Source organism: Mixophyes fleayi, chromosome 5 (genome assembly GCF_038048845.1).
Source record: "Mixophyes fleayi isolate aMixFle1 chromosome 5, aMixFle1.hap1, whole genome shotgun sequence".
NCBI lineage: Eukaryota > Metazoa > Chordata > Amphibia > Anura > Limnodynastidae > Mixophyes > Mixophyes fleayi.
This window is the reverse complement of record NC_134406.1, coordinates 183,999,451-184,025,553: the sequence shown is the minus strand read 5'-3', so window position 1 is coordinate 184,025,553 and position 26,103 is coordinate 183,999,451. Positions and strand designations below refer to the sequence as shown.

Here is a 26,103-nt window from a genome sequence, read left to right as displayed (position 1 = left end):
AGCTCACTGCACAAAGTCAGCCCTGAGCAGTGTGATCAGTAAGTCTATTGTAGACCGTAGACAAGGCAGACAGGAGCTACAGTATGCCGCAACAGCAGATGGAATTGCACTAAGCTTGTTTCAATTTCTTAATAAATCATTCCTACAACAAGAAAAGAAAGTCTTCCCTTTTCAACATCTGGTTAGCTTGTCCAAAGGAAAATACTACAGACTACAGAGGCTGAAAATATATGCATTAACCGCTTGGGTTCTCCTTCCAAATGCGAAACAGACAAATTATATGTTCAGAGTTATTATATTTCCAACACCATACTTCATATGCTGTAATTTGTAATTCCATTCTTTCCTTCCAATTTTACAACAGGAGAAATATGGCAATAAATATACTGTACAATTAAATACATATTAGGCATCTGTACCATATGGTGTCCAGAATATGAATGGGAATATTTGTTTTTCTCTTTATTTACAGTATGTATACATTTAGTAGAAAGTGGTGCACGTGAGTGAGAAATTATAATAATTGAATCCTGTAAGCAATTATTTCCAGGCACCAAGTTCTGTGAATGGGTAGCCGGAGTAAGGCTATGGCATGTGCATATAAGGTCAAGCAACGGGATCATCAGTCACCTTGGTCTCACATGCAGGCGGCCAAACTGGACATGATCCAGCCTTTCAAGCTCTCAGGTTGAGTGGCTTTATCACTTCCAGCATCATTGAGTTTGGCTGGAAAATGACAGCATACACTGGCTGATTGCAGTCATCTTCTGACCAAATTTTTCATCATAATCAATAACTATTTCAATAGAAATTAACAGTCATTGCTTTTCTATGTACTATGTCTAACGTCAGCTTTTTCTAAACTCTTGTTCAGATTGATCCTGCTGCACCTATCAATTTGCTGCTAAGCTTCCAATCTTAGCCTACTGTCGGCCCAGCTCTTTGTTTCCTACTCTTGAGCTCAGTATTTCAGTTTTGGCTATCCTTACTGGTGCTGCTGCCACTCCTACGGTGTTGACCAGCCCAGGATATCTCAAGTTATCTCCTCTAGTTCGTAACCTGACGACTCATCCCACCTCTGCCAAGTCACATTTACTGCTGACTAATCGATTCGGAATACCAACCTTCCACTAAATTGTAGTCTGGCTTTCCAATTTGGGCCCCTAATTTACAGATACTGCTTTTGTAACTAATATTACTGTTTCTGCTACTGTTCTCTTCAGTGTGTTCTTATAAGCCTGCTTTTTAGAGCAGAGTGGGGGTCCTGGGAGGTTACAGCTGCATTGTTAGGCCCTACCCAATCTTTGCTATGTGGACTGGAGATGCAGAGTTCCAGCCCTATTCACAATACAAGTACTTGTGGCTCCAAGCACAGATGACATGCTGGGATGCCTCTAACTGGTGAGTATGCCTGATGTAGACAGGGACTTTTCCTTTTCTGGTCATTCACAATTATTAATAGAAGACGATGGTCTGCAAGAAGCACAGCATAAAGAAGGAGGAGGATTGCCTTGCTTTTGGTTTATCCGCATGTTTGTGCCAGAGAATGTGGAAGTTTCAAGCCTTTATTCCATTTACACTTTGTTCTACCCTGAGTAATGACCAGGGATCCTCAAAATATATGAACTAATAATAGGAAATCTGGACACATTATATGAACCCTACCCTTTATACAGTTCAGGCAAAAAATATTTGGCACTTTTTGAAAATAACTCACAATTTCCTATAAACATAAGGTGACTATATAGTCTCCACAATTCTCTCTCTGTTAATATAAACAGTCTTTGTTTTTGATTATGAATTTAATATCTATATCCTTCTAAATAAGCTAATGTAAAGAAATGCCATTGACAAAATTACTGACAACCAACACATAATATATAGTAGCACACACTAAATGCTTCCTATAGCCATAGATGGACTTTCTGCACCTCTCTACTGGCAGTTTGGTCAACTCTTCTTCTGCTCCAGTTCTCCCAACTGCTGTTTTCAGATCTCTCCACAGCTGTTCTTTGAGATTTAGATCTGAACTCATTGCTGGCCACTTCAGAACAGTCCAGTGTCTTGTCTTTAACCATTCCTGAATTTACACTTTCCTCAATGTTTGATTGTATGGAAGGTGCTCTTTTCAATTTGCTTTCTATAACCATAGGGATGAGGTGTTTTACCAAAAAGCTCTAATTTGGTCTCATCGGCCCACAGGACAATCTCCCAGAAATAATTTGGCTTGTTCAGGTGTGTTTTGGCAAACTCAAGTCGGGCTTTCTTATGTTTATCTTTCACATTGGGCTCTCCTGGGTCTCCTACCATAGAACTCTATTGTCATAGAGTTGCAAGTTGAGACTGTTGTACCTTGTGCCTGAAGGTCAACTTGAAACTGTCTGGCAGTTGATTGAAATGCTTTATCCACCATTCAAACAACCCTGCTCTGCAATGTTAATCAATTTTCTCTTTCCAGCAGAGTTTGTCTAAGACCAATAGCATTGTAGCTTCCTCAAATCCGAAATATGGTGAAAATGGGAACATCAAGGTCTCTGGAGATTGATTTGTAGCCTTGAGGTTGTCCATATCTGTGTCTGACCTCCTCAGACAATTTCTGGCTTGCTCTGTTTTCTCCATGCTCATTACACACACAGTGACACAAACAGTAGAATGATGAGTCTTTTTCTTCATTCAAGCTTGTGTAGTGATTTTTACATTGTAGGCACATGCTACTCACAACAGATGAGTTCAGTTACTGAGTCAAAGATAATCACTTAATTATTTCTAGCCACTTCCTCTTAAAGGTGCCACTCATTTTGTCCAGCCCATAATACATTCGTGGATACCAAAAAATTTTAATTTTATCAAGTTTCTGGATAAAAAGGTGAATTATTAGAAAATAACTACAAGGATGCACGTCAAGATGTTTAGCCATGACTCAGGAAATGCCCTCATTTACCAAAACGCACAAAACATACCATTTTGCACACAGATATCTTGTCATTGCAAGTGGGTTAATCACATGGAATTATCCGATGAAACTAACTGGATCACCTTTAATCATACTACAGACCACAAGACAGGAGGAAAGCTTCTAAGAAAAAATGCCTCAAATATGTCCTATAAATCCACACACACTGTCTTTTTGAAACATATATTTCTTTGTTATCAAACATGTAGGAAACAAACCAAATAGACATTTCCATTGTCCTATTTACATAAAATGTGATGTGTGATTAGAATACTTTTTCCCTATGGCAATCATCCATTTAGTCCCTGAACCATTATAGAGACCACCATCCATTTCTTTCATTCTCAAAACTAAGCTTACCTAAGGTATATCCATAGAATTGAGGGAGTGTAAAATAAGAAAGTATATATATATATATATATATATATATATATATATATATATATATATATATATATATTTAGCACTCTTACCACTCAGCCATCTGAGATTTTCTATCTATGTTTTCACCCCAGATTAATAAATAGACCCTTTAATGATGTAGCATGTACCACCTATTTTGCTCTGCTAGGACTCCATTATTTATTATCAGGGGATTATGGGAAGCAATCTACAGATTTCTGTGGCTTTATTTTCACTTCTACATTCCCCACACATATTTTAAAAGCATTCAAGGTTAAAGAGATTTTATTTAAGCAAATTTAATCTGATTTTGCCTTCTAATGTGATTCATTAGATCCTTGTCTAGTTGGGAAGAAAAATATGATGAAAAGTAATAGTTTAATAATGTGTGTGCAGTTTCATTATCTCTTCACATTACAACAACATCATCTTAGTGTACGCTGGGAGAAGCCTAATTGGACATTACCATCTTTCCTGTAACATTCATTATTTTCTGCAACGCACAGAACTTTATCACTTCCTCATGCACAAAAAAAGACATTTTAGATTATAAAGGTTTAAATAAAACAGCTTATGCTAAACAGAGACAAATAGAATGTAATGTGTATAGCACACACTACGCACGCCACAACCAGTCATCTATGAACTGATGTCCGATAGGTGGGTTCTTTGCACAGTCTCTGTTCTATTACAATGATGTCATGCTTGCCAGACCTTGGAGGTGGAAGTTCAAACCACAAATGGGGAATTTAATAAGTAATGTAACAAGTGCATGTATTACAGTGAAGATACCAAAATAAAAAAGGGGCACTTTTATGACATTACAGTCATAATTAAATTCTTAAAAAATCAATTTTTTACTCCATTTTAATAAATGTCATAAAAAATATCCTCTATATTGTTTAAATAGTTTCTCTAAATATAGTGTGCCCTTTAACATTTAGAGTCAGACAGAATGAATAGAAATTGTCCAGAATTTTAATTTTCTATATGCAATAAACAACTTATCTGTAAAAGTTTGATATAACAAGTGAGCAGTGTAATGTTTCTGTCATCACGTTCCCCGAAGCATCACAAACAGAACAGACATACTGACAATACAGGGCAATTGTGCCAAAAAAGTGGGGTAAGCCAGGGCAAAGGGGCATATGCTTCAATTTAATATAAGTTATCAATAATACTCATCACTGAGATAAGGTTCATTATAGCCAGTATATCTGGTATACATATAGAATGCTTGTGTGGAAAAAGGATACTTTGCACTTAAAAGGTTTGACCAATCAGGAACTAAACTCACACAATGCCCCCCTATGCCCTGTTATATTGGCACTGTGATAAGCAGTTGCTAAATATATTTTGCATTGTTTCCTGTCATCCAGTATAGGTGTAAATCTGGTGGTGTAGTACTTGTAATTACATCACTGTAACCACTAGCTGTTCTTGTATTAGAGGAATATAAACTGCCATGATCAAAATCTAAATCTCATGATGTCTCACCTTAATGAAGCAAATAAGAAAGTTCCTCTTGCTTTCACAATATTGTCACATGTTGCTCCATTGAGCATTAAAAAAAGATTTGAGAATGCTAATTACATCCATTGCAAAAATTTCTAGTGAGTGGAAATACTTTCAAAATATTAAGGTCTTTGGTGAACATCCTCTAAGTATAGGAGAAATATTCATCCGGGTAAAAATCTGTGCAGCCATTTTTGGATAACCACTAAAATGTGAAAAATCCAGCTTTGGTGGACTTGAACATCAATGCAGAATATTAACTACATTCAGTCTGGCGAACCACCATACACTACCAGCAAAGCAGATACAGCTTCCACGCAGACATGGCTGGGTGGGTCGCTGGGTCTCAGGTTACTAGTATTCTACATTTAAGTTTAACTTCACCCAGAATTTCAATTTCTGGGTGGAATAAGCCTTTAAGACAATTTAGACTTTATTCTTTTATTAAATAATAAATTAAAAAATTATTGTGGTAGAACTTTCTATAGTAATGACACCCAGCTTCTACTGCTGGTACACAAGAATACAATAATAATGAACAAGAAAAATGAATATGAATTTAATGATAATTGTATCCCTCTACCCACAAACATAGAATAGCAATATCATATTCCCTCTTGCTCTTTTTCATTACTTTTAAATTAAGTTATTGCCAATAGCCTGTGATAAATAACTAATCAACTCTACTTCTGCTCTCGAATTAACTTGGGGTGTGATTACTCATTGAAGATGCACATTAAATATTTCCCCTGCCAGCTAGCACACTCTAACTTTGAAATGACAATAACATATTATAATTAGACTAAGAGCCTTTTTTTTTTTTTTTATCAAAAATACATATGTAGCCTATATTTATATAAATATGAATGTTGAACATGTGAATGGCTAATGTGCATTGCTGAATTCCTACATGCACAAGGATGGCACTTTATTAGGTGTCATGAAATAAACAAGGTGCAGCAAACATTCCTTAGAAATTCTGCTATATGGTGACATGATAACATCACACAGTTGCTGCAGATTTGTCGGCTGCACATTCTCCAAACCATTATACCACCCACCTCCCCTCTGTACAGTTGAAACAAGGCAGGATGGATCCTTGGCTTTATGTAGATTACAGCAAGTTCTGATCATACTTGCCAACTCTCCCGGAGACTCCGAAATCCGGGTAGGTCTCCTGGCTTTCCGGGAGAGCAGGCAAGTATACCGCATACTGTAATTTACTTGCCAAAATGACGTGATTCAACGTGCTGGGAGTTCAGAGATGCTCTTCGGCATACCACTGTTATAACAAATTTGAGTTACTGTCACCTTGAATCAGTTTCTCCTCTGAATTTTCTCATTAACAAGGCATTTTCTCCCACAAAACTGCCACTCACTGGATGGTTTTTTTTTTCCACATCATTCTCTGAAATTCCCAGGAGATCAGCAGTTACTGAGATACTCAAACCACTCCTTCTAGTGCTAGCAATCGTTTCTGCAGTCAAAGTCACTTAGCTCATATTTCTTCTACAACTGAACCTCTTGACCATGTCTGCATGTTTTTATGCATTGAGTTGCTGCCACATGATTGGTGGATTAGATTAACGAGCAGGTGTACCTAATAAAGTGGCCACTGAGCGCAAGTCTTACTGAAACATATACATTTCTATTATTGCAATATGTACACTTTAAAAGACAAATATTGTTACTCTCGTGATTATTAAACCTACCAACAAAGTTAAAAAAAACACACAAAAAACACCACTCAAACTAATTTAGACTAAAGCAACAGGAAAATGTATTTATTTAATTTTAAGATTTATTATCCACATTTTACTACAGCAAAAGTGATAATGTCTGACAGCTGCCACTTTCTGTCTTAATAAAAGAAAACCCCCTCTGGCAGCAGAGAATTATTTTTTCCCCAGACTGTTACAGGTACTGAATTCTTGTGGCATTATCCTGGGTACTGAATTCTTGTGGCATTATTATGGGTACTGAATTCTTGTGGCATTATTCTGGGTACTGAATTCATGCGGAAAAATGTTGACACCAGAGATGGAAGACATACATGTTCTGAGAATATATAACTTATATATTAATATTTCTCTCCTTTCTCATTTTATCTAAGATGATGAGTGGGGCATGTTCTTAGCAGAAAAGAAACAACATGCAGTACAATATTAAAGATAAGAAAATCACACATTTTTATGTATTTTATTTCCATTTTAAAGCCATTAATTTTAGGCAAGCTGTAAACAAGATACAGACTGTTACTTCATAAAGTTATTAAAAAAAGATTAAGACCAGTCTCACACCTTTGTTGGATCAAGGTTATTGACAACCAAGCTAGAAACAAATGCCTGGGGAGATTATAGCTCTCTGATTGTCAGCCAGACCTTGTTATCTCATAAACCCAAAGAAAACATAGAGGGCTAACATTATATGCGCCTATTAAAGCTTAAAGCTAGGGACATGCTTTAATACGTAAATAATATCTGGATGCACAGTTGGTTTATTACATTTTTCTTGTTCTTGTTTGTATCTTCCACATCACCTGCTACATGTTTTATCTACAAGACGACAATCCACTAGCAACTATACTGGTTTGCCCTCAGAGACAAAAGCTGTCTGATGCAGAGGAAGAAAAATGCAGTTGCTGTACAGTCATGCTACTGCGAGGAGGACTATTAGTTGCTATCTTGAGGGGACGTGAATATAAAATGCAGCGCATTAGCATGAAATAGACCAGTTTCAAGAAAAATTGTTGTATATTGAATATTTCCAGATAAAAGAGAATGGCAGATCAGACCATTGGTTTATTTAAGAAAGTGAAAAGTAAGAACGTGTATTAATTACAGTTTACTATTTGTCGTAGAACACCGATACTGTATACTTTGAAGGTCTTAATCCTTCAAAAGAAATTAATTACACAGAACAGAACAAAGTAAAAATGAAATCAGACAGCAAAGACAGAGGTTCACTGTGACATTGCTTAGGTCTTTCCAGTTTGAATATTTTAATATGAAATTAAAACTTTATTAAAATTATTAACACAATATTATGTGATAATACAGATGGAACATGCAACAAACTGATTGCACAGTTGAATTCAAGCCCCAACCTGCTCAGCCACCAATGAAATACAGTTTGGGGGCAGGGTTATTGCAGTGTTACCAGTGGTCGAAGTGTGCTGTCATACTCCGTTTCCTCTACCCTCCCCTACGTCCCTGTATTGCCACCATGATAAATGCTCTCGATGTGTCCACCACCCTGGCATCCCCATTAAGAGCATGAAACCTAGCAGAGTGGCTGCAATCCCCCCACCCAAATCCCTGCATTGTGGTTGCGATTCCGATCCCCCACCCCCCCCTAAAAAAAAAAAAAAAAAAAAGAGAACCATCAATCCCTGGCTCAGCAGTATGATTGAGATCACGAGCTCCTACAAGTGTGGGATTACATAGATGTAATCATTCACTTTACTTACCAGTAGCTTTCACTTTTTAACTTTTCTCAAAAAATAAATAAATTTGAGGCTCCTGTACCCATAGCAGATGTGGAACGTGAAACGAAACATTCCACATACATTAAAATCACTCTAGCCAAGTGAGGTACATGTAAGCAGAGAAGTCATCAGAGAAGCAATTGTAAGTAGGAATGTTCTAAGAGAGAAAAGTGGGGAAGCAGAAAAAAGAAAATAATGAGTGAGAGAGACAGGGGAGAAGATGGTGCAGGGGGATAGGCGAGAGGGACAGGGAAGAAGATGGTGCAGGGGGATAGGCAAGAGGGACAGGTAAGAAGATGGTGCAGGAGGATAGGCAAGAGGGACAGGGAACAAGATGGTGCAGAGGGATAGGCGAGAGGGACAGGGATCAAGATGGTGCACGGGGATAGGGAAGAAGATGGTGCAGGGGGATAGGTGAGAGGGACAGAGGAGAAGATGATGCAGGAGGATAGGTGAGAGGGACAGAGGAGAAGATGATGCAAGGGGGTAGGTGAGAGGAACAGAGGAGAAGATGATGCAAAGGGGTAGGCGAGAGGGACAGAGGAGAAGATGATGCAAGGGGGTAGGCGAGAGGGACAGGGGAGAAGATGATGCAAGGGGATAGGCCAGAGGGTCAGGGGAGAAGATGATGCAGGGAGATAGGCGAGAGGGACTAGGGAGAAGATGGTACAGGGAGATAGACAAGTGGTAAAGTGTGATGAGAGAGACATCTTAAGAATGGAAACATCAAGGATGCAGCCACCATTTTGAGAAAAGTTGCTAATGTTTTATAGTGGTAGATAAGGATAAAAATTGCACTTCGAGAAAAGGGAGAGTGTTGCAGAGAAAACATTGATTAATCAATGGATGCGCATCTTCCCTGGATTCTTCCAACAGATAAAATACAAGTGACAAAAAAGAATGAAGAATGGATGGGAATGCAAAAACAAAGATTCGGACTTGAAGGGTACAAGTATTTAAAAAAAAATAATAATTCACACTATTCACATTCCATTCCGACATTTCTCATTTTCCACTTCGACCACGGAGTGTGACACCATGTATCCACTGTGCCTTAGGTGTTGGCAGATCACGCTATTGATAGAAAACCACCATGTACTATACAAAATTAACAAGTTTGTTGAATCATGTAAATAAAATTTTCTACTAACTATAGGAAATATGAATACCCATGTATTCTATGAAGATGCATGCAGCAGTAATCTGATCAGCTAGCTGGAAAATTATACATAAAGAATTAGCAAATAAAAAGTCACAGATAATAAAATTGTTATTAAAGTTTATCAAAAGAAAAAAGTAGTATTAACATTTTGTGGTTTTTTTCCATTTCATTTTGACATTTTGCCTTTTCTGTACTCTCTTCCAATTGTGCAATGTGATTTCTAAGGGAAGTGCTAAGAGCTTCTATTTTCATACCTCTTCAACATTAGACCGGAGAAACACAGTGTGGGGTATGTGCTCTTTGCAGCTTGTATGATTATATCAATACAGAAAAGTTCTAAAAGTAGCCAAAACCTTAATGACTCACATAGGTGGTCATCCCACACTGCCCCATCCTTCTGACCTGAATTTTGATTAAGACAGAAAAAAATGTCTCCGTTGGGACTTAAAATTGGGATAACTCCCTTATCAGGCTCTCAAGAGCAATACACATGTTCACATGCATGTTCAGTGTAATTCTGGGATAATGCATGACGGGACTTTTCCATCTACTAGTCACCTTGCATTTTTGCTGTCCAGTACAGAACATGAACCATACAAATAACCCTTGTATTCCTCATGGAAATCAATTATATTTTTAGTAGTAAGTCTAAAGTTAAATTTTTCCACTCATTGACAGGTAAAGCTAGGCTACTGTTAATAATAATCATAATATACAATTAACATTTATTTCAATAGCACCATTCTCTGCAGTGCTTTACAATTGGGAACAACTAGTTGGAAAACAACGTTTAAATTATCTTTTGATACTGCTATTAATGTGCTGTTTCACGCCATTCATTCCTCTATTTAGTTAGAACCACCAATTAGAACTAGCAGCAGCACACATTGCTATCATTTCGATTTCTTCACTTGTATTTATGTGATTTCACCTTTTTTATGCATAGTGTATATATGTGGTCAGATGATCCAGACAACCTGAAACATTGTGTATGGCCCTCTTTATAATACTGATAATGTCACACCTATATATATATTTTTTTTTTTACCTGAGCCATGCCAAAGCACAAAGAGGCTCTTTGTGTGATCTCATTGAACAAGATGTATTCATAAACACAGACTGTCTGACTGATGAGGATTTTTTTAATCTAACAATTACAGAATGTCTAGAACATACAATGAAGTATATGGTAAAAAGCCATAAAGACTATTTTAATGACCGATTTATAAAAGAACCTTTTTTTATTTGCATTTATGTACAATTATTTTAGTGTCATATAACACTATAGATAAAACAATATACTGGTGGACATGTAGAGCTAGATAAATACTATTATCACCCATAGACTGAAAGATTAACATCTATAAAGTAACACATAGGCACTTTCCAAACCATCACTTCTGAATAGTGACCAGTTTCTGAGCACGCTAAGACAGTTTCTAACCTCATCAACACAAAGCATATTACACCTCTATGAAGAAACCTATTTTCCTATTTTATGTTGGTTCCACCAGTAATTACTGTATCATTTCTCATTACCAAATAGTTTCTTTTGGTAGCATACTTATTACACAGCTTTTTATTTTAATGTCATTAGCAAGGGAAAGACATACAAAGTTCAGAAAAAAAGCATATTTGCAGAATTATTACTATGGTTACATTTACACTCTTTGAGCAATCTCAGCAACGGCAATTGAAATTTGCACAAGTCTCAGAGTATAATCCTAGAATATTATAGGGCAGAAACAGGGATATATTCTTTTGTTTAATTTAATTTAGTTGTAAGTCAAAAGGAAGACCTTTTAATGCGGGTGTTCTGTGCAGAATGCGGGTGACCTCATCATCATGAGTTACCAGCAATCTGAGCTTTCCTACACTGAACAGCTACTGCTAGAAAGACTAGACCCCTCTTGCACCAGATCCTGCAGCATGGAACATGTGGTGTGTTGTAGAATTGGGATTATTATGATGGGAAGCACACAAGGGGAAAATAGTGGTGGACATAAGGGACATTGGGAAGGAGGGTGCGGTCATATAACAAGGGGAGAATATGGGGACATATGTGACAAGAGAAGTGTGTGTTATAGGGGCACAAGGCACAGGTACAGTCCTTGGCCCAAATCATCTTAATCCACCACTGCTTCCTGCAGAGCAGAGCATTCAGTCAGACACCTGTACATATTAGCTGTACCTCCCTTTCGCACCAGGTGGGACCACCAGTGTGGAACATCTCCTTGTAGGAGGTAGTGTCTGGATCTAGTAAGCAAAATAATAGCTGTCCCCAACACTGCCACAGTTCAATAACATGTGTTAACATGAGCTTAGATGGATGCCTAAATTGCTTGTATGTAGACACGCCTGCACTTGAATGTAGTATAAGATAACGTTTATTTTCTAGGTGTGGCAGAAAAAATGCAAAGCTATATTTTGTCCCACAAAGTAAATTTAATAAAGTACCAATATAAAATAAATTTGGACTGGTTTAGACAGAACACTTTCAGATACCCATTGCTGGTAGCACAGACCGTGCTATCTGTCTGTAGTCCCACAAAACATTCTGTCAACGGGTGTGGCTCTAGTGTGGCGCTGTCTTCTGCATTTACGTTAATTTATGTTGTTTGTCTAAACAATACAAAACAGTCATCCTAATCTGATTTGATATTTGAAATTAGTGGTCAATTTTGTGAGTTGAACTAATCATGCAAAACCAATTAAGGTTAATCGTTTGAAAAATATGTTCCTTTATTTTTCCCTATGTAACACCTATGAAATGAAGAGGTATTTACTTATATATAATATCAAAAGACAGTCCTATCATCTGACCCATTCCATAGAAAAAAATTGATTGGTTATGCCTGGTAGATATAGAATGAAAATGTGAAAATTGCTCTTGTCATGGATAGTAACCACTTCATACCACCTTCTGGTCACTAACTAACCAAGGAGTCTTAAAACACCTATAATCAGCATACTGAATAGCATTAAATCCAGCTCTGTTACCAAACAGTAGGACCAGAATAAAGATGCCCTGTTTGTTATCTATAGCACTGATTATTAGATATCTGGGGGTAAATGTATTAAGCTGCGAGTTTCTGGCGGGGTTGAAAAGTGGAGATGGTGCCTATAGCAACCAATGACATTCTACCTGTTATTTTGTAAAATTCACTAAATAAATGATAGCTAGAATCTAATTGATTGCTATAGACAACATCTCCATTTTTCAAACCCGCAGCATGATACGTTTACCTCCCGGGATAAATGCATGAAATAGTGATTTTTCCAAATCGCCAATATCCGGCGACATTGCACAGTAAATTTAAAGTGGCAATAGCTTTAAAAGCAAGTTTTGATTTAAAGTTTTCCCACGCTGTCATGGGAAAACCCATTATACTATAAATAAAGTTTGCGCCTGTGCTAAACTCTATGCGTATCAGAGCTTGAATTAGATATAAGCTAAGTTTGCGGCGTCTGTAATCAGGGTTTATTTTTTTAATCAAGCATGTTCCGGATTTGGAATACAATTATGGGGGCCCTTCTGGCCAGAAGAAAAGAAGACTGCAATCAACTTGGAATTACAAAATAGGGGTGTATGTCACCAGAAGAAAGGAAGTTTTTTTTAAGCATGGACATTTGGATATATAAATATTTATGGACATGGGTTTTAAATACATTTGGATAAAAAGCTGCTGACAAAAGAGGAAGAATTCCGATCAGTGAGTATATTGTTTTTTTTTAATTTTTATTAAAAGTATGTGGTTTTAATGAGGGTGTTGTGGTTTTGCAAAACTACAGGTCTCAGCCAGCCATGTTGGCACTTGTGGTTCTCCAATTGCCAGCATGACCTTGCTGCCATGGGTATGCTGGTGCTTGTAGTTATACAAGCATCAGCATGCCCACACTGTTTATGGCACCCTGACATGGCTGGGACTTGTAGTGCAACAAAATAAAATTACGTCTGTTTGTTTTTTTAACATTATAATCGCCGATATTGGGGCAGCACGGTGTTTTAAACACAATCAGAGCAGCGGGGCAGCACACTGTCACTGCCGAGCGGACCTGCACATACTGTGTGTCACAAATCGGGATCTTAGCCGCACTTACCTCATCCGCCGCTGTCATATCACGGCTACCTGGGTCCCTTCTGGTCATCTGCAGCATTCCCGTTCTCCACACCTTCATTTGTAAACAAACACATACTGTCTGTCCTGCAGCATGGGCGCGGCCATCTTGGATGCAGTCAGGTGATCATTCCAAACCAACCAGATTCAGAAGCTGTGATCACATGAACTGATCAGCCAATAGTTGTTTGGGACATCCTATTTAAACCTGCTGCTGTGATCTGTTCATTGCCAGAACAACACACTTCTCTCCAGAGGATAGTTCTTGGCTCCAGTGTTCCTGACTGCATTACAGGTGCAGTGTTCCTGACTGCATTACAAGTGCAGTGTTCCTGACTGCATTACAAGTGCAGTGTTCCTGACTGCATTACAAGTGCAGTGTTCCTGTCTACATTTCCAGACTGCTAATTCCCCTGCTATATTCTACAATCAGCACGAACATGAGCAAGAAGTTCATCCAGGCTGCTAAGTTCTGTTTCACTCCTGCTCCAGCTAGTCCCAAGGGTCCCGAATCGGATCAAGAAATTCAGACGACCGTGACAGTTTGTTCTGGCCAAATGGATCCGCTAGGGGAACATACCCCGAGGGAGGACTCTGTCCAAATATTAGCTGAACGCATTGAGAGACAAGAAACTAACCAGGGGCAAATTTTGAGATTGCTGCAGGATGTTTCTACACGTATGGATACCTTGCAGTTATTCCGCAGTCAACCATCCCATACTCCGCCTGAGCCAGTAATACCTGCTTCACTACTTACTTCATCCAGACTCCATCTTCCCACGCCAGCTAAATACGATGGCGATCCGAAGAATTGCTGCGGGTTTCTCAACCAGTGTAGTATACACTTTGAATTACAACCCGGAAATTTCCCCACTGCACGTACCAAAACTGCTTATATTGTTTCGCTACTATCAGGGCAAGCTCTGGCATGGGCATCACCGCTCTGGGAAAAATCTGACCCAATTTTATTTGACATTGATAGCTTCCTGTCTACCTTCCGCAGAATATTCGATGAGCCTGGAAGAACAACGTCAGCTGCTTTAGATATTCTGCGCCTTCGGCAAGGGCAGCAGTCTGTGGGCCAATATGCCGTTCAATTTCAAACACTTTCCTCTGAACTATCTTGGAATAACGATGCTCTTGTTGCGGTTTTCTGGCAGGGCCTGTCTGACCACATTAAGGATGTATTAGCGTCTCGGGACTTGCCTACAACGCTAGACCAATTGATTACCACCTGCAATCGGGTTGATCTTCGGTTCAGAGAAAGAACTCTAGAAAAGAGGAAGCTGAAACACCCCAAGTTCCACCCTATTCAACGGGTCCGTGTACCGTCTCCTTTCCCTGAAGGACCCATTCAATTAGGCAAAGCACGTCTTTTACCCACCGAGCGAGAACGGCGAGTTAGAGAGAAACTTTGCTTATACTGTGCCAGTTCCGGACATCTGTTACATCATTGTCCTCGTAAGCCGGGTAAACACAACCTCCTAGCTGACAATGAGGAAGTGAGCCTAGGAGTGGCTCTTCGCTCCCCACAAGGCAAGGACTGTATTATCCCAGTCACTCTGAAACACGCTCAAGGCTCCCAATACATTTCAGCCCTGCTGAATTCTGGAGCAGCTGGGAATTTCATGTCTGCCAGATTAGCTGCTGAACTAGCCATTCCACTAGAGAAAATTCCAGTGACCATCTTTCTCTCTGCGGTTGACGGTAGCCGTATTCCAGGGGGTACCATTACGCATCAGACTTCTCCAGTGACGCTCCAAATAGGAGTTCTGCATTCCGAGTCTCTTACCTTTTTCCCAGAAGCCACTAGCCCTGTGGTTCTCGGGTTTCCATGGCTTCAAACGCATAACCCCCATATTGACTGGTCGACTCCACAAATCCTGGCGTGGGCTCCAACTTGTTTCGGGTCCTGTTTACAACGTGTTCTTCCACATTGCTCCACCTCTGATAAGGAAGTTTTGCCAGTTCCTTCTGCCTACCAAGAGTTCACAGACGTTTTCAGTAAGCAGGCCGCTGAAACTCTACCACCTCATCGGGATTGGGACTGTCCCATTGATCTTGTTCCGGGTAAAACCCCACCGCGTGGCAGAGTCTACCCTCTTTCTATCCCTGAGACAAAATCTATGTCTGAATATGTAAAAGAGAACTTGGGAAGGGGCTTTATTCGCCCATCCTCTTCACCGGCAGGAGCCGGGTTCTTTTTTGTAAAAAAAAAAGATGGTGGATTACGTCCCTGCATCAATTACCGAGGTCTCAACGACATTACCATCAAGAACCGGTATCCTCTGCCCCTCATCACAGAGTTATTTGACAGAGTCAAAGGTGCGCAAATATTTACGAAGTTGGATCTCCGCGGGGCCTACAATTTGATCCGTATCAGGCGTGGCGATGAATGGAAAACCGCCTTTAACACCAGGGATGGGCACTACGAATATCTTGTCATGCCATTCGGTCTGAGCAATGCCCCAGCGGTTTTTCAGAATTTCATAAACGAAATCTTTCGGGACTTACTGTACCATACTATTGTGGTATATTTGGACGATATCCTCGTTTTCTCCTCTGATATCCAGTCCCATCGCAGACATGTTAAAGAGGTCCTCAGCCGTCTCAGAAGGAATAAACTGTATTGCAAGCTTGAAAAATGCACCTTCGAAGTTGAATCCATTCCATTCTTGGGGTATATCATCTCGGGCACCGGTCTCCGTATGGACCCAGAAAAGGTGCAAGCTATTCTTAACTGGCCTCAACCATCTACACTAAAGGCAGTACAGCGATTTCTGGGATATGCTAACTACTATCGAAAATTTATTCGTGGCTACTCTACTGTAGTAGCACCACTCACCGCCCTCACCAAAAAAGGAGCTAATCCTGCCAAGTGGTCTGAAGAAGCCCAATCTGCTTTTCAACTTCTGAAACAAGCATTTATTTCTGCTCCCATACTGAGGCAACCAGATTTAACCTGTCCATTCTACTTGGAAGTTGATGCCTCATCTGTCGGAGTAGGGGCAGTTCTCTCCCAAAAACCAGCTGATGAGCAATGGCATCCCTGCGGGTTCTTCTCCCGAAAATTTTTACCAGCTGAACGAAATTATGCCATAGGGGACAAAGAGCTGCTTGCCATCAAATTGGCGCTTGAAGAGTGGAGACATTTACTTGAGGGAGCTCGTTATCCTGTCACAATATACACGGATCACAAGAATCTGCTCTACCTTAAAACTGCACAGTGCATGAATCCACGTCAGGCCCGATGGGCACTATTCTTTTCTCGATTTGATATCCATGTCACCTTCCGTCCCGGTTCCAAAAATCGCAAGGCCGATGCTCTGTCACGTTCTATGGTAAAAGAAGAAGATTCCATCACTGTGGATCCACGGCCTATTATCAGCCCACTCAGCATCGCAGTCAGTAGACCCGACAATACACCTCCCCAGGGGAAAACTTTTGTTCCTGAGAATCTGCGGAAAAAATTGCTCCAATGGGCACATTGTTCCAGATTTGCCGGTCATGCTGGCATCCGCAAAACTCAATCTTTCATATTGAGAAGCTACTGGTGGCCTACGCTTCATCAGGATGTTCAGCAATTTGTTTCCGCATGTGGCAGCTGTGCCCAACATAAAAGTTCAAGACAATCTTCAGCTGGTCAACTTTTGCCTCTGCCTATTCCCACCAAACCCTGGACCCATATTTCTATGGACTTTGTTTCCGATTTGCCCAATTCTAATAATTTCAATACCATCTGGGTCATCGTTGACCGATTCTCTAAAATGGCGCATTTTGTTCCTCTCCGTGGACTCCCATCAGCACCTATCCTGGCTCAGCAATTTATAAAGGAGATCTTCCGTTTGCATGGGTGTCCTGAAGAAATCGTCTCAGATAGAGGAGTTCAGTTTGTGGCGAAATTCTGGAGATCCTTGTGCCAAGCACTACAGATCAAACTAAACTTCTCTTCGGCCTATCATCCCCAATCCAACGGGCAAACAGAAAGAGTTAATCAAGACCTAGAAACGTTTCTCCGTTTGTACATATCCTCTTCTCAAGACGACTGGGTAGATCTGCTTCCTTGGGCAGAATTTGCTCATAATAATCATTATCACGAATCCTCTGCTTCCACTCCATTTCATACGGTCTATGGCCTACACCCCAGGGTACCCTTGTTTACTCCACCTTCCTACAGCCTCAGTACCTGCCTCTGAAGTTTTCCTAAAGAATTTTTCAGGCCACTGGCGCCAGGTACGGGAATCTCTACTTAAAGCGTCCCAACGCTACAAAATTCAGGCCGACAAAAAGCGACGAGCCATTCCAAGCTTGAAACCCGGAGACAGAGTCTGGCTGTCTACTCGCAATCTACGCCTCAGAGTTCCATCTATGAAATTCGCTCCTCGCTTTATTGGACCGTTTAACATCTCCCGAGTCATCAATCCAGTGTCCTACAAATTACATCTACCATCTTACCTCAGGGTACCCAACACCTTCCATATCTCTCTCTTGAAACCACTGGTGCTAAATCGGTTTTATACACCCAAACTGGTTTCTCCTGAAGTGCAGACTGAACATGGTGACGAATATGAAATTAAAGAGATCTTGGACTCTCGGTTTCGACATAAAACCTTACAATATCTAGTCGACTGGAAAGGCTATGGTCCAGAAGAGAGGGCCTGGATCAAAGCTTCTGATGTTCACGCTCCATCTCTCATCAAAAAATTTCACCGCAAGTTTCCAACTAAGCCCCAATCTAAGTGTCCAGTGGCCACTCGTAAGGGAGGGGGTACTGTCACAAATCGGGATCTTAGCCGCACTTACCTCATCCGCCGCTGTCATATCACGGCTACCTGGGTCCCTTCTGGTCATCTGCAGCATTCCCGTTCTCCACACCTTCATTTGTAAACAAACACATACTGTCTGTCCTGCAGCATGGGCGCGGCCATCTTGGATGCAGTCAGGTGATCATTCCAAACCAACCAGATTCAGAAGCTGTGATCACATGAACTGATCAGCCAATAGTTGTTTGGGACATCCTATTTAAACCTGCTGCTGTGATCTGTTCATTGCCAGAACAACACACTTCTCTCCAGAGGATAGTTCTTGGCTCCAGTGTTCCTGACTGCATTACAGGTGCAGTGTTCCTGACTGCATTACAAGTGCAGTGTTCCTGACTGCATTACAAGTGCAGTGTTCCTGACTGCATTACAGGTGCAGTGTTCCTGACTGCATTACAGGTGCAGTGTTCCTGACTGCATTACAGGTGCAGTGTTCCTGACTGCATTACAGGTGCAGTGTTCCTGACTGCATTACAAGTGCAGTGTTCCTGACTGCATTACAGGTGCAGTGTTCCTGACTGCATTACAGGTGCAGTGTTCCTGACTGCATTACAGGTGCAGTGTTCCTGACTGCATTACAGGTGCAGTGTTCCTGACTGCATTACAGGTGCAGTGTTCCTGACTGCATTACAAGTGCAGTGTTCCTGACTGCATTACAAGTGCAGTGTTCCTGTCTACATTTCCAGACTGCTAATTCCCCTGCTATATTCTACAATCAGTACGAACATGAGCAAGAAGTTCATCCAGGCTGCTAAGTTCTGTTTCACTCCTGCTCCAGCTAGTCCCAAGGGTCCCGAATCGGATCAAGAAATTCAGACGACCGTGACACTGTGCAGCCACCGGCAGCCTTAGAAATTAGAAAGGGGGCGGGGCCTAAATCACCCCCCTAAAATAGCCCGGGGTATAGCAAAAGTCTGGATCCGCCCCTGATTGTAAGTGCCTGTTTAGTTCGCAATGTTTTAGCTGCAATGCGTACTTCCATCTTAAGAATAGCACAGTATTATGTTATAATGCTTTTTGAATCTGACTTGTGTGCCAAAATCTCTATTTTAAGTTAGCACGCTGTAGTTTTTGGGCAGCAGCAATGCTTTCACATTTGGTTACGGCACAATGAAAAGCATATGAACTGTATAGACATGGAGGAAAAACATTATTTTACTTTTCAGTTAGTACATCTTACAAATTTGCATTTCACTGTGTAAATACATCTCATATTGAACAAGAAAAAAGAACACCTTGTATCCTACAGGTATTGAACTATGTGTATATTGTGATCCTCTTAACATAGCAGCTCGTTGCCAACTGAAACTGCATTCTCTCTACAAACATTATCCAGGAAATGCCTTTAGAGCTACACACCTTAATTTGGGATAAAATAGCTTACCACATGAGCTGGAACCTGCATCATTTTAGCAGCTGGAGTCCCCGGGCGTGGGTAAAACTGATTAATGAAGAGGCTTGGGAATCTGTATTCTTCAACGAGTTTTAAAGTCTCCTTAAAATCTTCATCTGTCTCCCCAGGAAAGCCACAGATGATGTCCGTAGCGATTGTAATTCCGGGCACTCTGCAAGACAGATGGTAAAAATGTGTTAAACTGTAACCTAGGGGACATTCAACCAAGTTTTCTACAACAAATTTCCCAGAGGCCTATGATTATTGTTATATTAACTACTTCGCTGCTGGGGGAATTGGACATATTTCACTGGGATTTACTGGAGATCTCAGTCTTATTATATATTATTCCCACAACTTCTAATGTCTAATTAACCTATCTAATAATAGTTAGACTGAACAATATAGTGTGCTGTCACATTTTATAGGTTTGTGATGACTTCTACCGCTTTCTATATTTACTCAAAAATTTCCAGCTAGTCTTATAGAGACAAAAAGTGACTTGACTAGACAGATCCTGGGATTTAGACCAGCGTATCTGAAACATCACTAAACCACTACTCTTTTTCCCTCCAATTAGGTGACCTGTGAGTAGCAGACATTACACACTCTTATGGATTCCTGGTGTTTGTATTCAGAAATATACAACTCCCCACAGTCATTCTAGTGGTCCTAAAATATTTGGCTTCCTCAACCAGCAAAAGTGCAGTATGAACCTGAGATGTTAAATAAAAGCTGTAAGAACCAAGCCATAAGAAACATAATTAAAACAAATCGTCCCACTGGTACTTATTGAGGGCCCAGGGCAGCCACTGTGAGCAGCAAGTGCAGGTGCTGTCTGGAGCCAATAATGATTTTATCGCTCTGCTCTTTTACGACTGCTTATAATTAACAGTACTGTCATATCCTACATTTAATGGCGCCAAAAGATGAATTGCTGCTTTAATTTGAGGTTTCTTTTTTTTTCTGACATGCAGTGGTTTATGTTAAAAGGACCTTTTTAGGTGTTATATGAACTCTTTACAATTCTAATGGTTCTATCATTAAATAAAAATGCCAAGGAAGTCTGCATTGAATACATCAGACATAATCCTTTCAATAATGTGATGTACAATGCAAACAAGACATTTCATAACAAGAAAGTTCTGATGAAACTCAAGAGTAATATGGAAGCAATCAAGCGGTTTCAGTATGAAAGCAAAGGGCAATCTGCTACAAGCCATTTGTTGAAATGGAAGCAGTAAAATATTGTAATTACACAAAGCAATCAGCAGTACTGACATTTTGTTAGTGGCTGGCTCCTTGTGACATGACTGTTGTTCCTTTCCATTACAAACATTTTAGAACACAAAAGGTCTATAATAGAGTCCAGGGTATAATTAATACTGATGGTAGAAAAGACATGGCACTACCACAGTCAATGTGCCAGATCAAGTATACAGCTTGGCTTATTTTTAAAACTGAAAATTGTACCCAATTCATTGACTTTCTAAAATCTCCATAAAAACAGTCAATGTGGTCAGAGCTATTTTAGTGTGCAGCAATCTGTAATGACAAGTGAGAGAAATGGCACTGCCCATGAACATATAGGGGCGTATATATCCAGCATTTTATTTACAGAACTCACACAGGGACGGCTGTTTTCACATGATTATGGCAAAATGTAGTATTGTCAGCATTTATCAATAAGCTAAAGCAGGAGATATTGCAGATATCTTCTGCGTTAAAGATACCGACGTCCATATAGTCCTCTATGGGAACAGCAAAGTTTCGTAATTCATCAAGCTCCAAATAGCTAAGCTTTTTAGAGCTTGGACTCTATAGCTAACCCTATCTGAGAATGGTGTTAGCAGCTGTTATGCTGTTCTTAAATGCCATTGTAGAAAAATCCCTCCTATCTGGCTGCAAAAAAGGATACTAACAACAGCCATGATTAATAAACAGACCCGGTAGCCTTATAGATAATGAAGGTACACTGTACAGGTTACCGGATTCACACACACAGGTCGTGATGCAGCAGCAAATTTGAAGGGTTATTGTATGATTAGGAATGGAATCATCCCAAGATCAAATCAGAAAAGAGCAGCAGGTTAGTCATACTGATTTCACAATAAAGTATGGTCTTTTTATATCTGCAATAATGGAAATCATGTCACAGCATATACTTTGAGGATACCTCATGACGTAATAGCTGTGAGGTAAGAAAGAAGAAGAAAAATGTCAAAACAAAAGTGGTTCAAGAGTGGAAACAGGAATGCAGCGGTATAAGAAAGAGAAATGTCAACTGACTTAATTGCTTGCAATTTTTGTTTAACACAATTATACTGAACATCACAGGGTAAGCAGGTGTTGCATTCACCTACACTAGGTTATGTCTGACGTGGACAACAGGAAACACTATATTTTTCTGCACTATAATGTTTTATATAGACAATACTTTATGTCTCTGTTATATTTATGTACACAATACTGTACATATGATAAAGCCAAAAGGCCTGTTATAGTGACAGGCTGTTGCCTGCTACGCTGATATTAAAATGAGAATTAAAGGTGAAGAAAGCAGAATGTTGGGCATACATTTTACACGCCACACAGATCCTAAAAACTTCTATTTTATAAACCCTATTAACATTAATGCAACTTCTAAATGTGATCCATTTTGATTACATTTTGAACAATAATCTATATTCAGGAAGCTGATGAGAGGAAGCAGTGGAGTAAGGAAAGAATACATTAGTCTAGTCTCTAAATGTATTCAGGTTCCATTGAAGAGCTAATAAATAAAATCGCAGCAGTCAGGATATAAAAGTAAAATAGTGCTGAAATATCCAACATTGTCTTCTTTCTCCCAGAAATTCCAAACACAAAACATACTGCGGGGAAAGATGACACTGTGGAAGTTATTAGTATGATGCATAATGTGACACCGCAGAGAATGATAAAACAAGAAAACAAAAACACCCTTAGTTGGACACTATTGTTATTCACTAGTTATCGCAACTACTTTTATAATAGTAGTGGCAAGGGAAAGTCTTTAATACAAACTGTACTGGCAGCTCAGACTTGTTAAGTGTCTGTTCCTATGGCAACAGTTTATGGGAGCAACTCGATTCAATGAAATGTGTATCTGTTGCACTTAATCTTGGGTAAGAAAAACAGATTTTAGAATCAGAAAAATGTATTGCTTCTCTGCAGAGACAAGGTTATGTTTATAACAGTAATTAGATTTGCCCAGGATTGATTATGTTCTGCACTTCTAGAATTAACTGGCTCCACAGTAGCAAGAACATTAAATAAAAGCAAGCCATTAAATAGACTTGTAACATTTGTTAACCTGTATTTAGAGAGAAACACACAAGGAGGAAATGTATCCTCACCAGTTGTTACCTTGTACCACTGGCTTTGGCTTCTGGAATGCTTGTGATGAATTAATGCATAACTACACCGGTAATATTGCAGATAAAAGAAGTAGGGGAAAAAAACTTCAAAAAAGCAACTGTGTGGACTACTGCAAAATTCAGACCAATTGGCAAATATGTATGGACATGAAAATCTGGTGAATGGTATTATTATTGTTTATTTATATAGTGGCAATTATATTTCACAGCACTATACAGAGAATATGTAATCATACACATCAGTCCCTGCCCCATTGAGCTTACATTCTAAATTCCCTACCACACAAACACCGAGAGTCTGTTTTCTAAGTCAACAAGTATGTTTTTTTTTAAATAGGAGGGGGGTGGAGTGTGGAAGAAAACTGTAACACCAAGAGAAAACACATGCAAACAAGGGGAGAACATCCAAGCTCCACACAGAAAGGACCCTGGTCAGAACCGAACCCACAACCCCAGAGCTGTAAGGCATTACTGCTAACTACTATGCTGTACCTGTATCAGTTTGCGAATGAATTTTGCTTAAAATGTTGATTTTCAAACCTCAGAATATGCTTGGCCTTTTGGGAGTCAAAGGCAGCAGTCTTTTCTCACACCAGGTGTCTTACGCTGCAAATGGACACATCTGAATGAGTTTAGTCATGTTCGTCATGGTGCAGGGAATGACCTAACAATCATTTTCTACCTGGCTGGTTACCACTTCCTGTTATATTATCCAGCCTTGCCAATGTCTCACACAGGAAGTGCTTGTTTCTCAGCCATGTGACCAGTGAGTAGTTCTCATACCATTCGTACCAAGGCTGATCATCAAGCCCCTGCAGACTTAGAGGTGGTGGACATAAACACACCAAACCGGAGGGGTCCATATGTATTACAAAGGGACAGTGGGTTATACGTCGCAGATAAAATAAAAAAAATAAAAATAGAAAGAACATAAAAAAGACACAGAAAGTAAAGAAGTGAAATAACAAGATGCAGTAAGAGGTAAGAAGCAGACTTTGTCTTAATGGGGGTTACATTGCTCAGAAATGTCCTCTGAGTTAGTATCACATTTGCTAGTTCTGTTTCTATGTCTCATGCGCAATGGGCTCCCCCTGCCATAGACAATTGCTCAGTGCATCCTAGACTGTACACAAAAGCAGCTTATCTTCTCCCGGTCGCTCAATCCAGCACACAGTATACAGGAGGAGCAGACCAAGCATCACTGTCAGACACTGGGGATACAATGGGAGTTGGTGACGACCGTGGCTCCTTCTGGAGCTGTATAGGGAGAAGTGGGTAACAGCAATGAACTTTGTAAACATTTCCAAAAATTACAAGTTACTTTGTAAAAATATTGAAAGCCTGGAGTTATTACCATATCCACATTAAGAATTTTACATTCTGGTAACTATAACCAGATAACATTTACTGGTGTATAATATGACAAACAGTTGTTACCAATGGTGCTGATGACTTGAGCAATTGGTTCATGGAGGAGGGGGAAGACAATACCATACTGGTTGGAGGGGGAATGGGAGCACAGACATGACAAAAGAGATAGGAGGGTAGCATACAAAGGGTGAAAAGTGGTGGTAGAGCCATAGTTGCTAATGGTGCCAGTACTAAGTTTTGGAGAATTTGTCTCTATTTTTTTTAATTTATTTTTTTAACAGTGACCAACTGCAAAATATAATTTCTCTTATTCTGTACATAAAAGGTTATTTTTATTGTTCTTACTCGCTGGAGCTATTTATTAACACCCATTAAATTTGCACATATAAAATACTTTAGTTAACAAATTGGATGTAAGATTGTTGTTCATGTGCAAAATTTGGCAAAAGCAGGGATGAGACCAAGTGGACAAACAGGAAGCAAATGATTCACGCAGCCACTTACACCAGCCCCGGATGGGGCCACTTCCGGGCCCCAATGGAAGCCCAGGCACTTTGCACCCTCTCTCAAATTTGGATTCAGACATTACTTCCACTATGAATAAAATTGTATGACTGACAGATGGTAGTTTTAAATGTTGAACAATTTGCCCATGTTTACAACTGTCACAAGTCTGGGCTAGAAATCCAACCACTAAAATGGTACTATTTGTAAATGCCTGAATCAGTAGGAAAAAACAATACAAAAGCTGTTGGGATGTCTCCATACAGTGTGAAATCTGGCATAGTTTAACTCACTCCATGTAGCTGTAATTACAGCACACATTTCCTTTGGTAAACAGTTTTAACAAAATCCACGTCCAATGAAGCAGCTAAATGAAGAGGCACTAGGAGGTAAAATGGAATTCATTAACACCTTCCACAGCTCTCACAGTCCCCTGGTATTACTTTGTAAAATGACAATATATTCAGCTCTTGCAACCGCATTCATATGGCTTCCTCACCACTAATAAATATACACTAGTAGTTTGTGAAGGAAACAGTGCATTAGCAATACCTGTGAGGAGAACAATAACACAAGCACCTGCTTTTAGGATTAGTTTCCTGATTACAACAGCTTCATGACTGAACTAAAATTGTATTGTGCAATTTAATTAGAATGATACTTTATGAAAACACGATGATAAAGGAGAAATATTTTAACAAGGTTTGGGGGCCAATGGATAACACAATTTCTTTCTATCCTAATCTACTTGTTCATATACATTGTTAATTTGATAAGTATTAATATTTATCCTCACTTGTCCATGAAATAATCTCATGCAGCTTAGTTTTCTCTAACGCAACCAAGATTTTATTGATGGATATTCTGTACATCTTTACTCAGTAATGACTGAAAGAGCAGCAATGCAATGGTACAAATTCCCAACAAATGAGATTGAAAAACAACAATAAATAAATGGAAACATACTCAGGATAAACAAG

General features: G+C 39.6%; 1 protein-coding gene across 1 annotated transcript in view; it reads right to left on the bottom strand.

The window, feature by feature from the left end:
- Positions 1 to 26,103, bottom strand: part of CDKAL1 (CDKAL1 threonylcarbamoyladenosine tRNA methylthiotransferase) — a 731,528-nt gene that overhangs the window by 186,778 nt on the left and 518,647 nt on the right. The window contains exon 12 of the mRNA XM_075213134.1: positions 19,842 to 20,022. Within this exon, the coding sequence (XP_075069235.1) occupies positions 19,842 to 20,022 (181 nt within the window). The remainder of the gene's footprint in view (positions 1 to 19,841; positions 20,023 to 26,103) is intronic.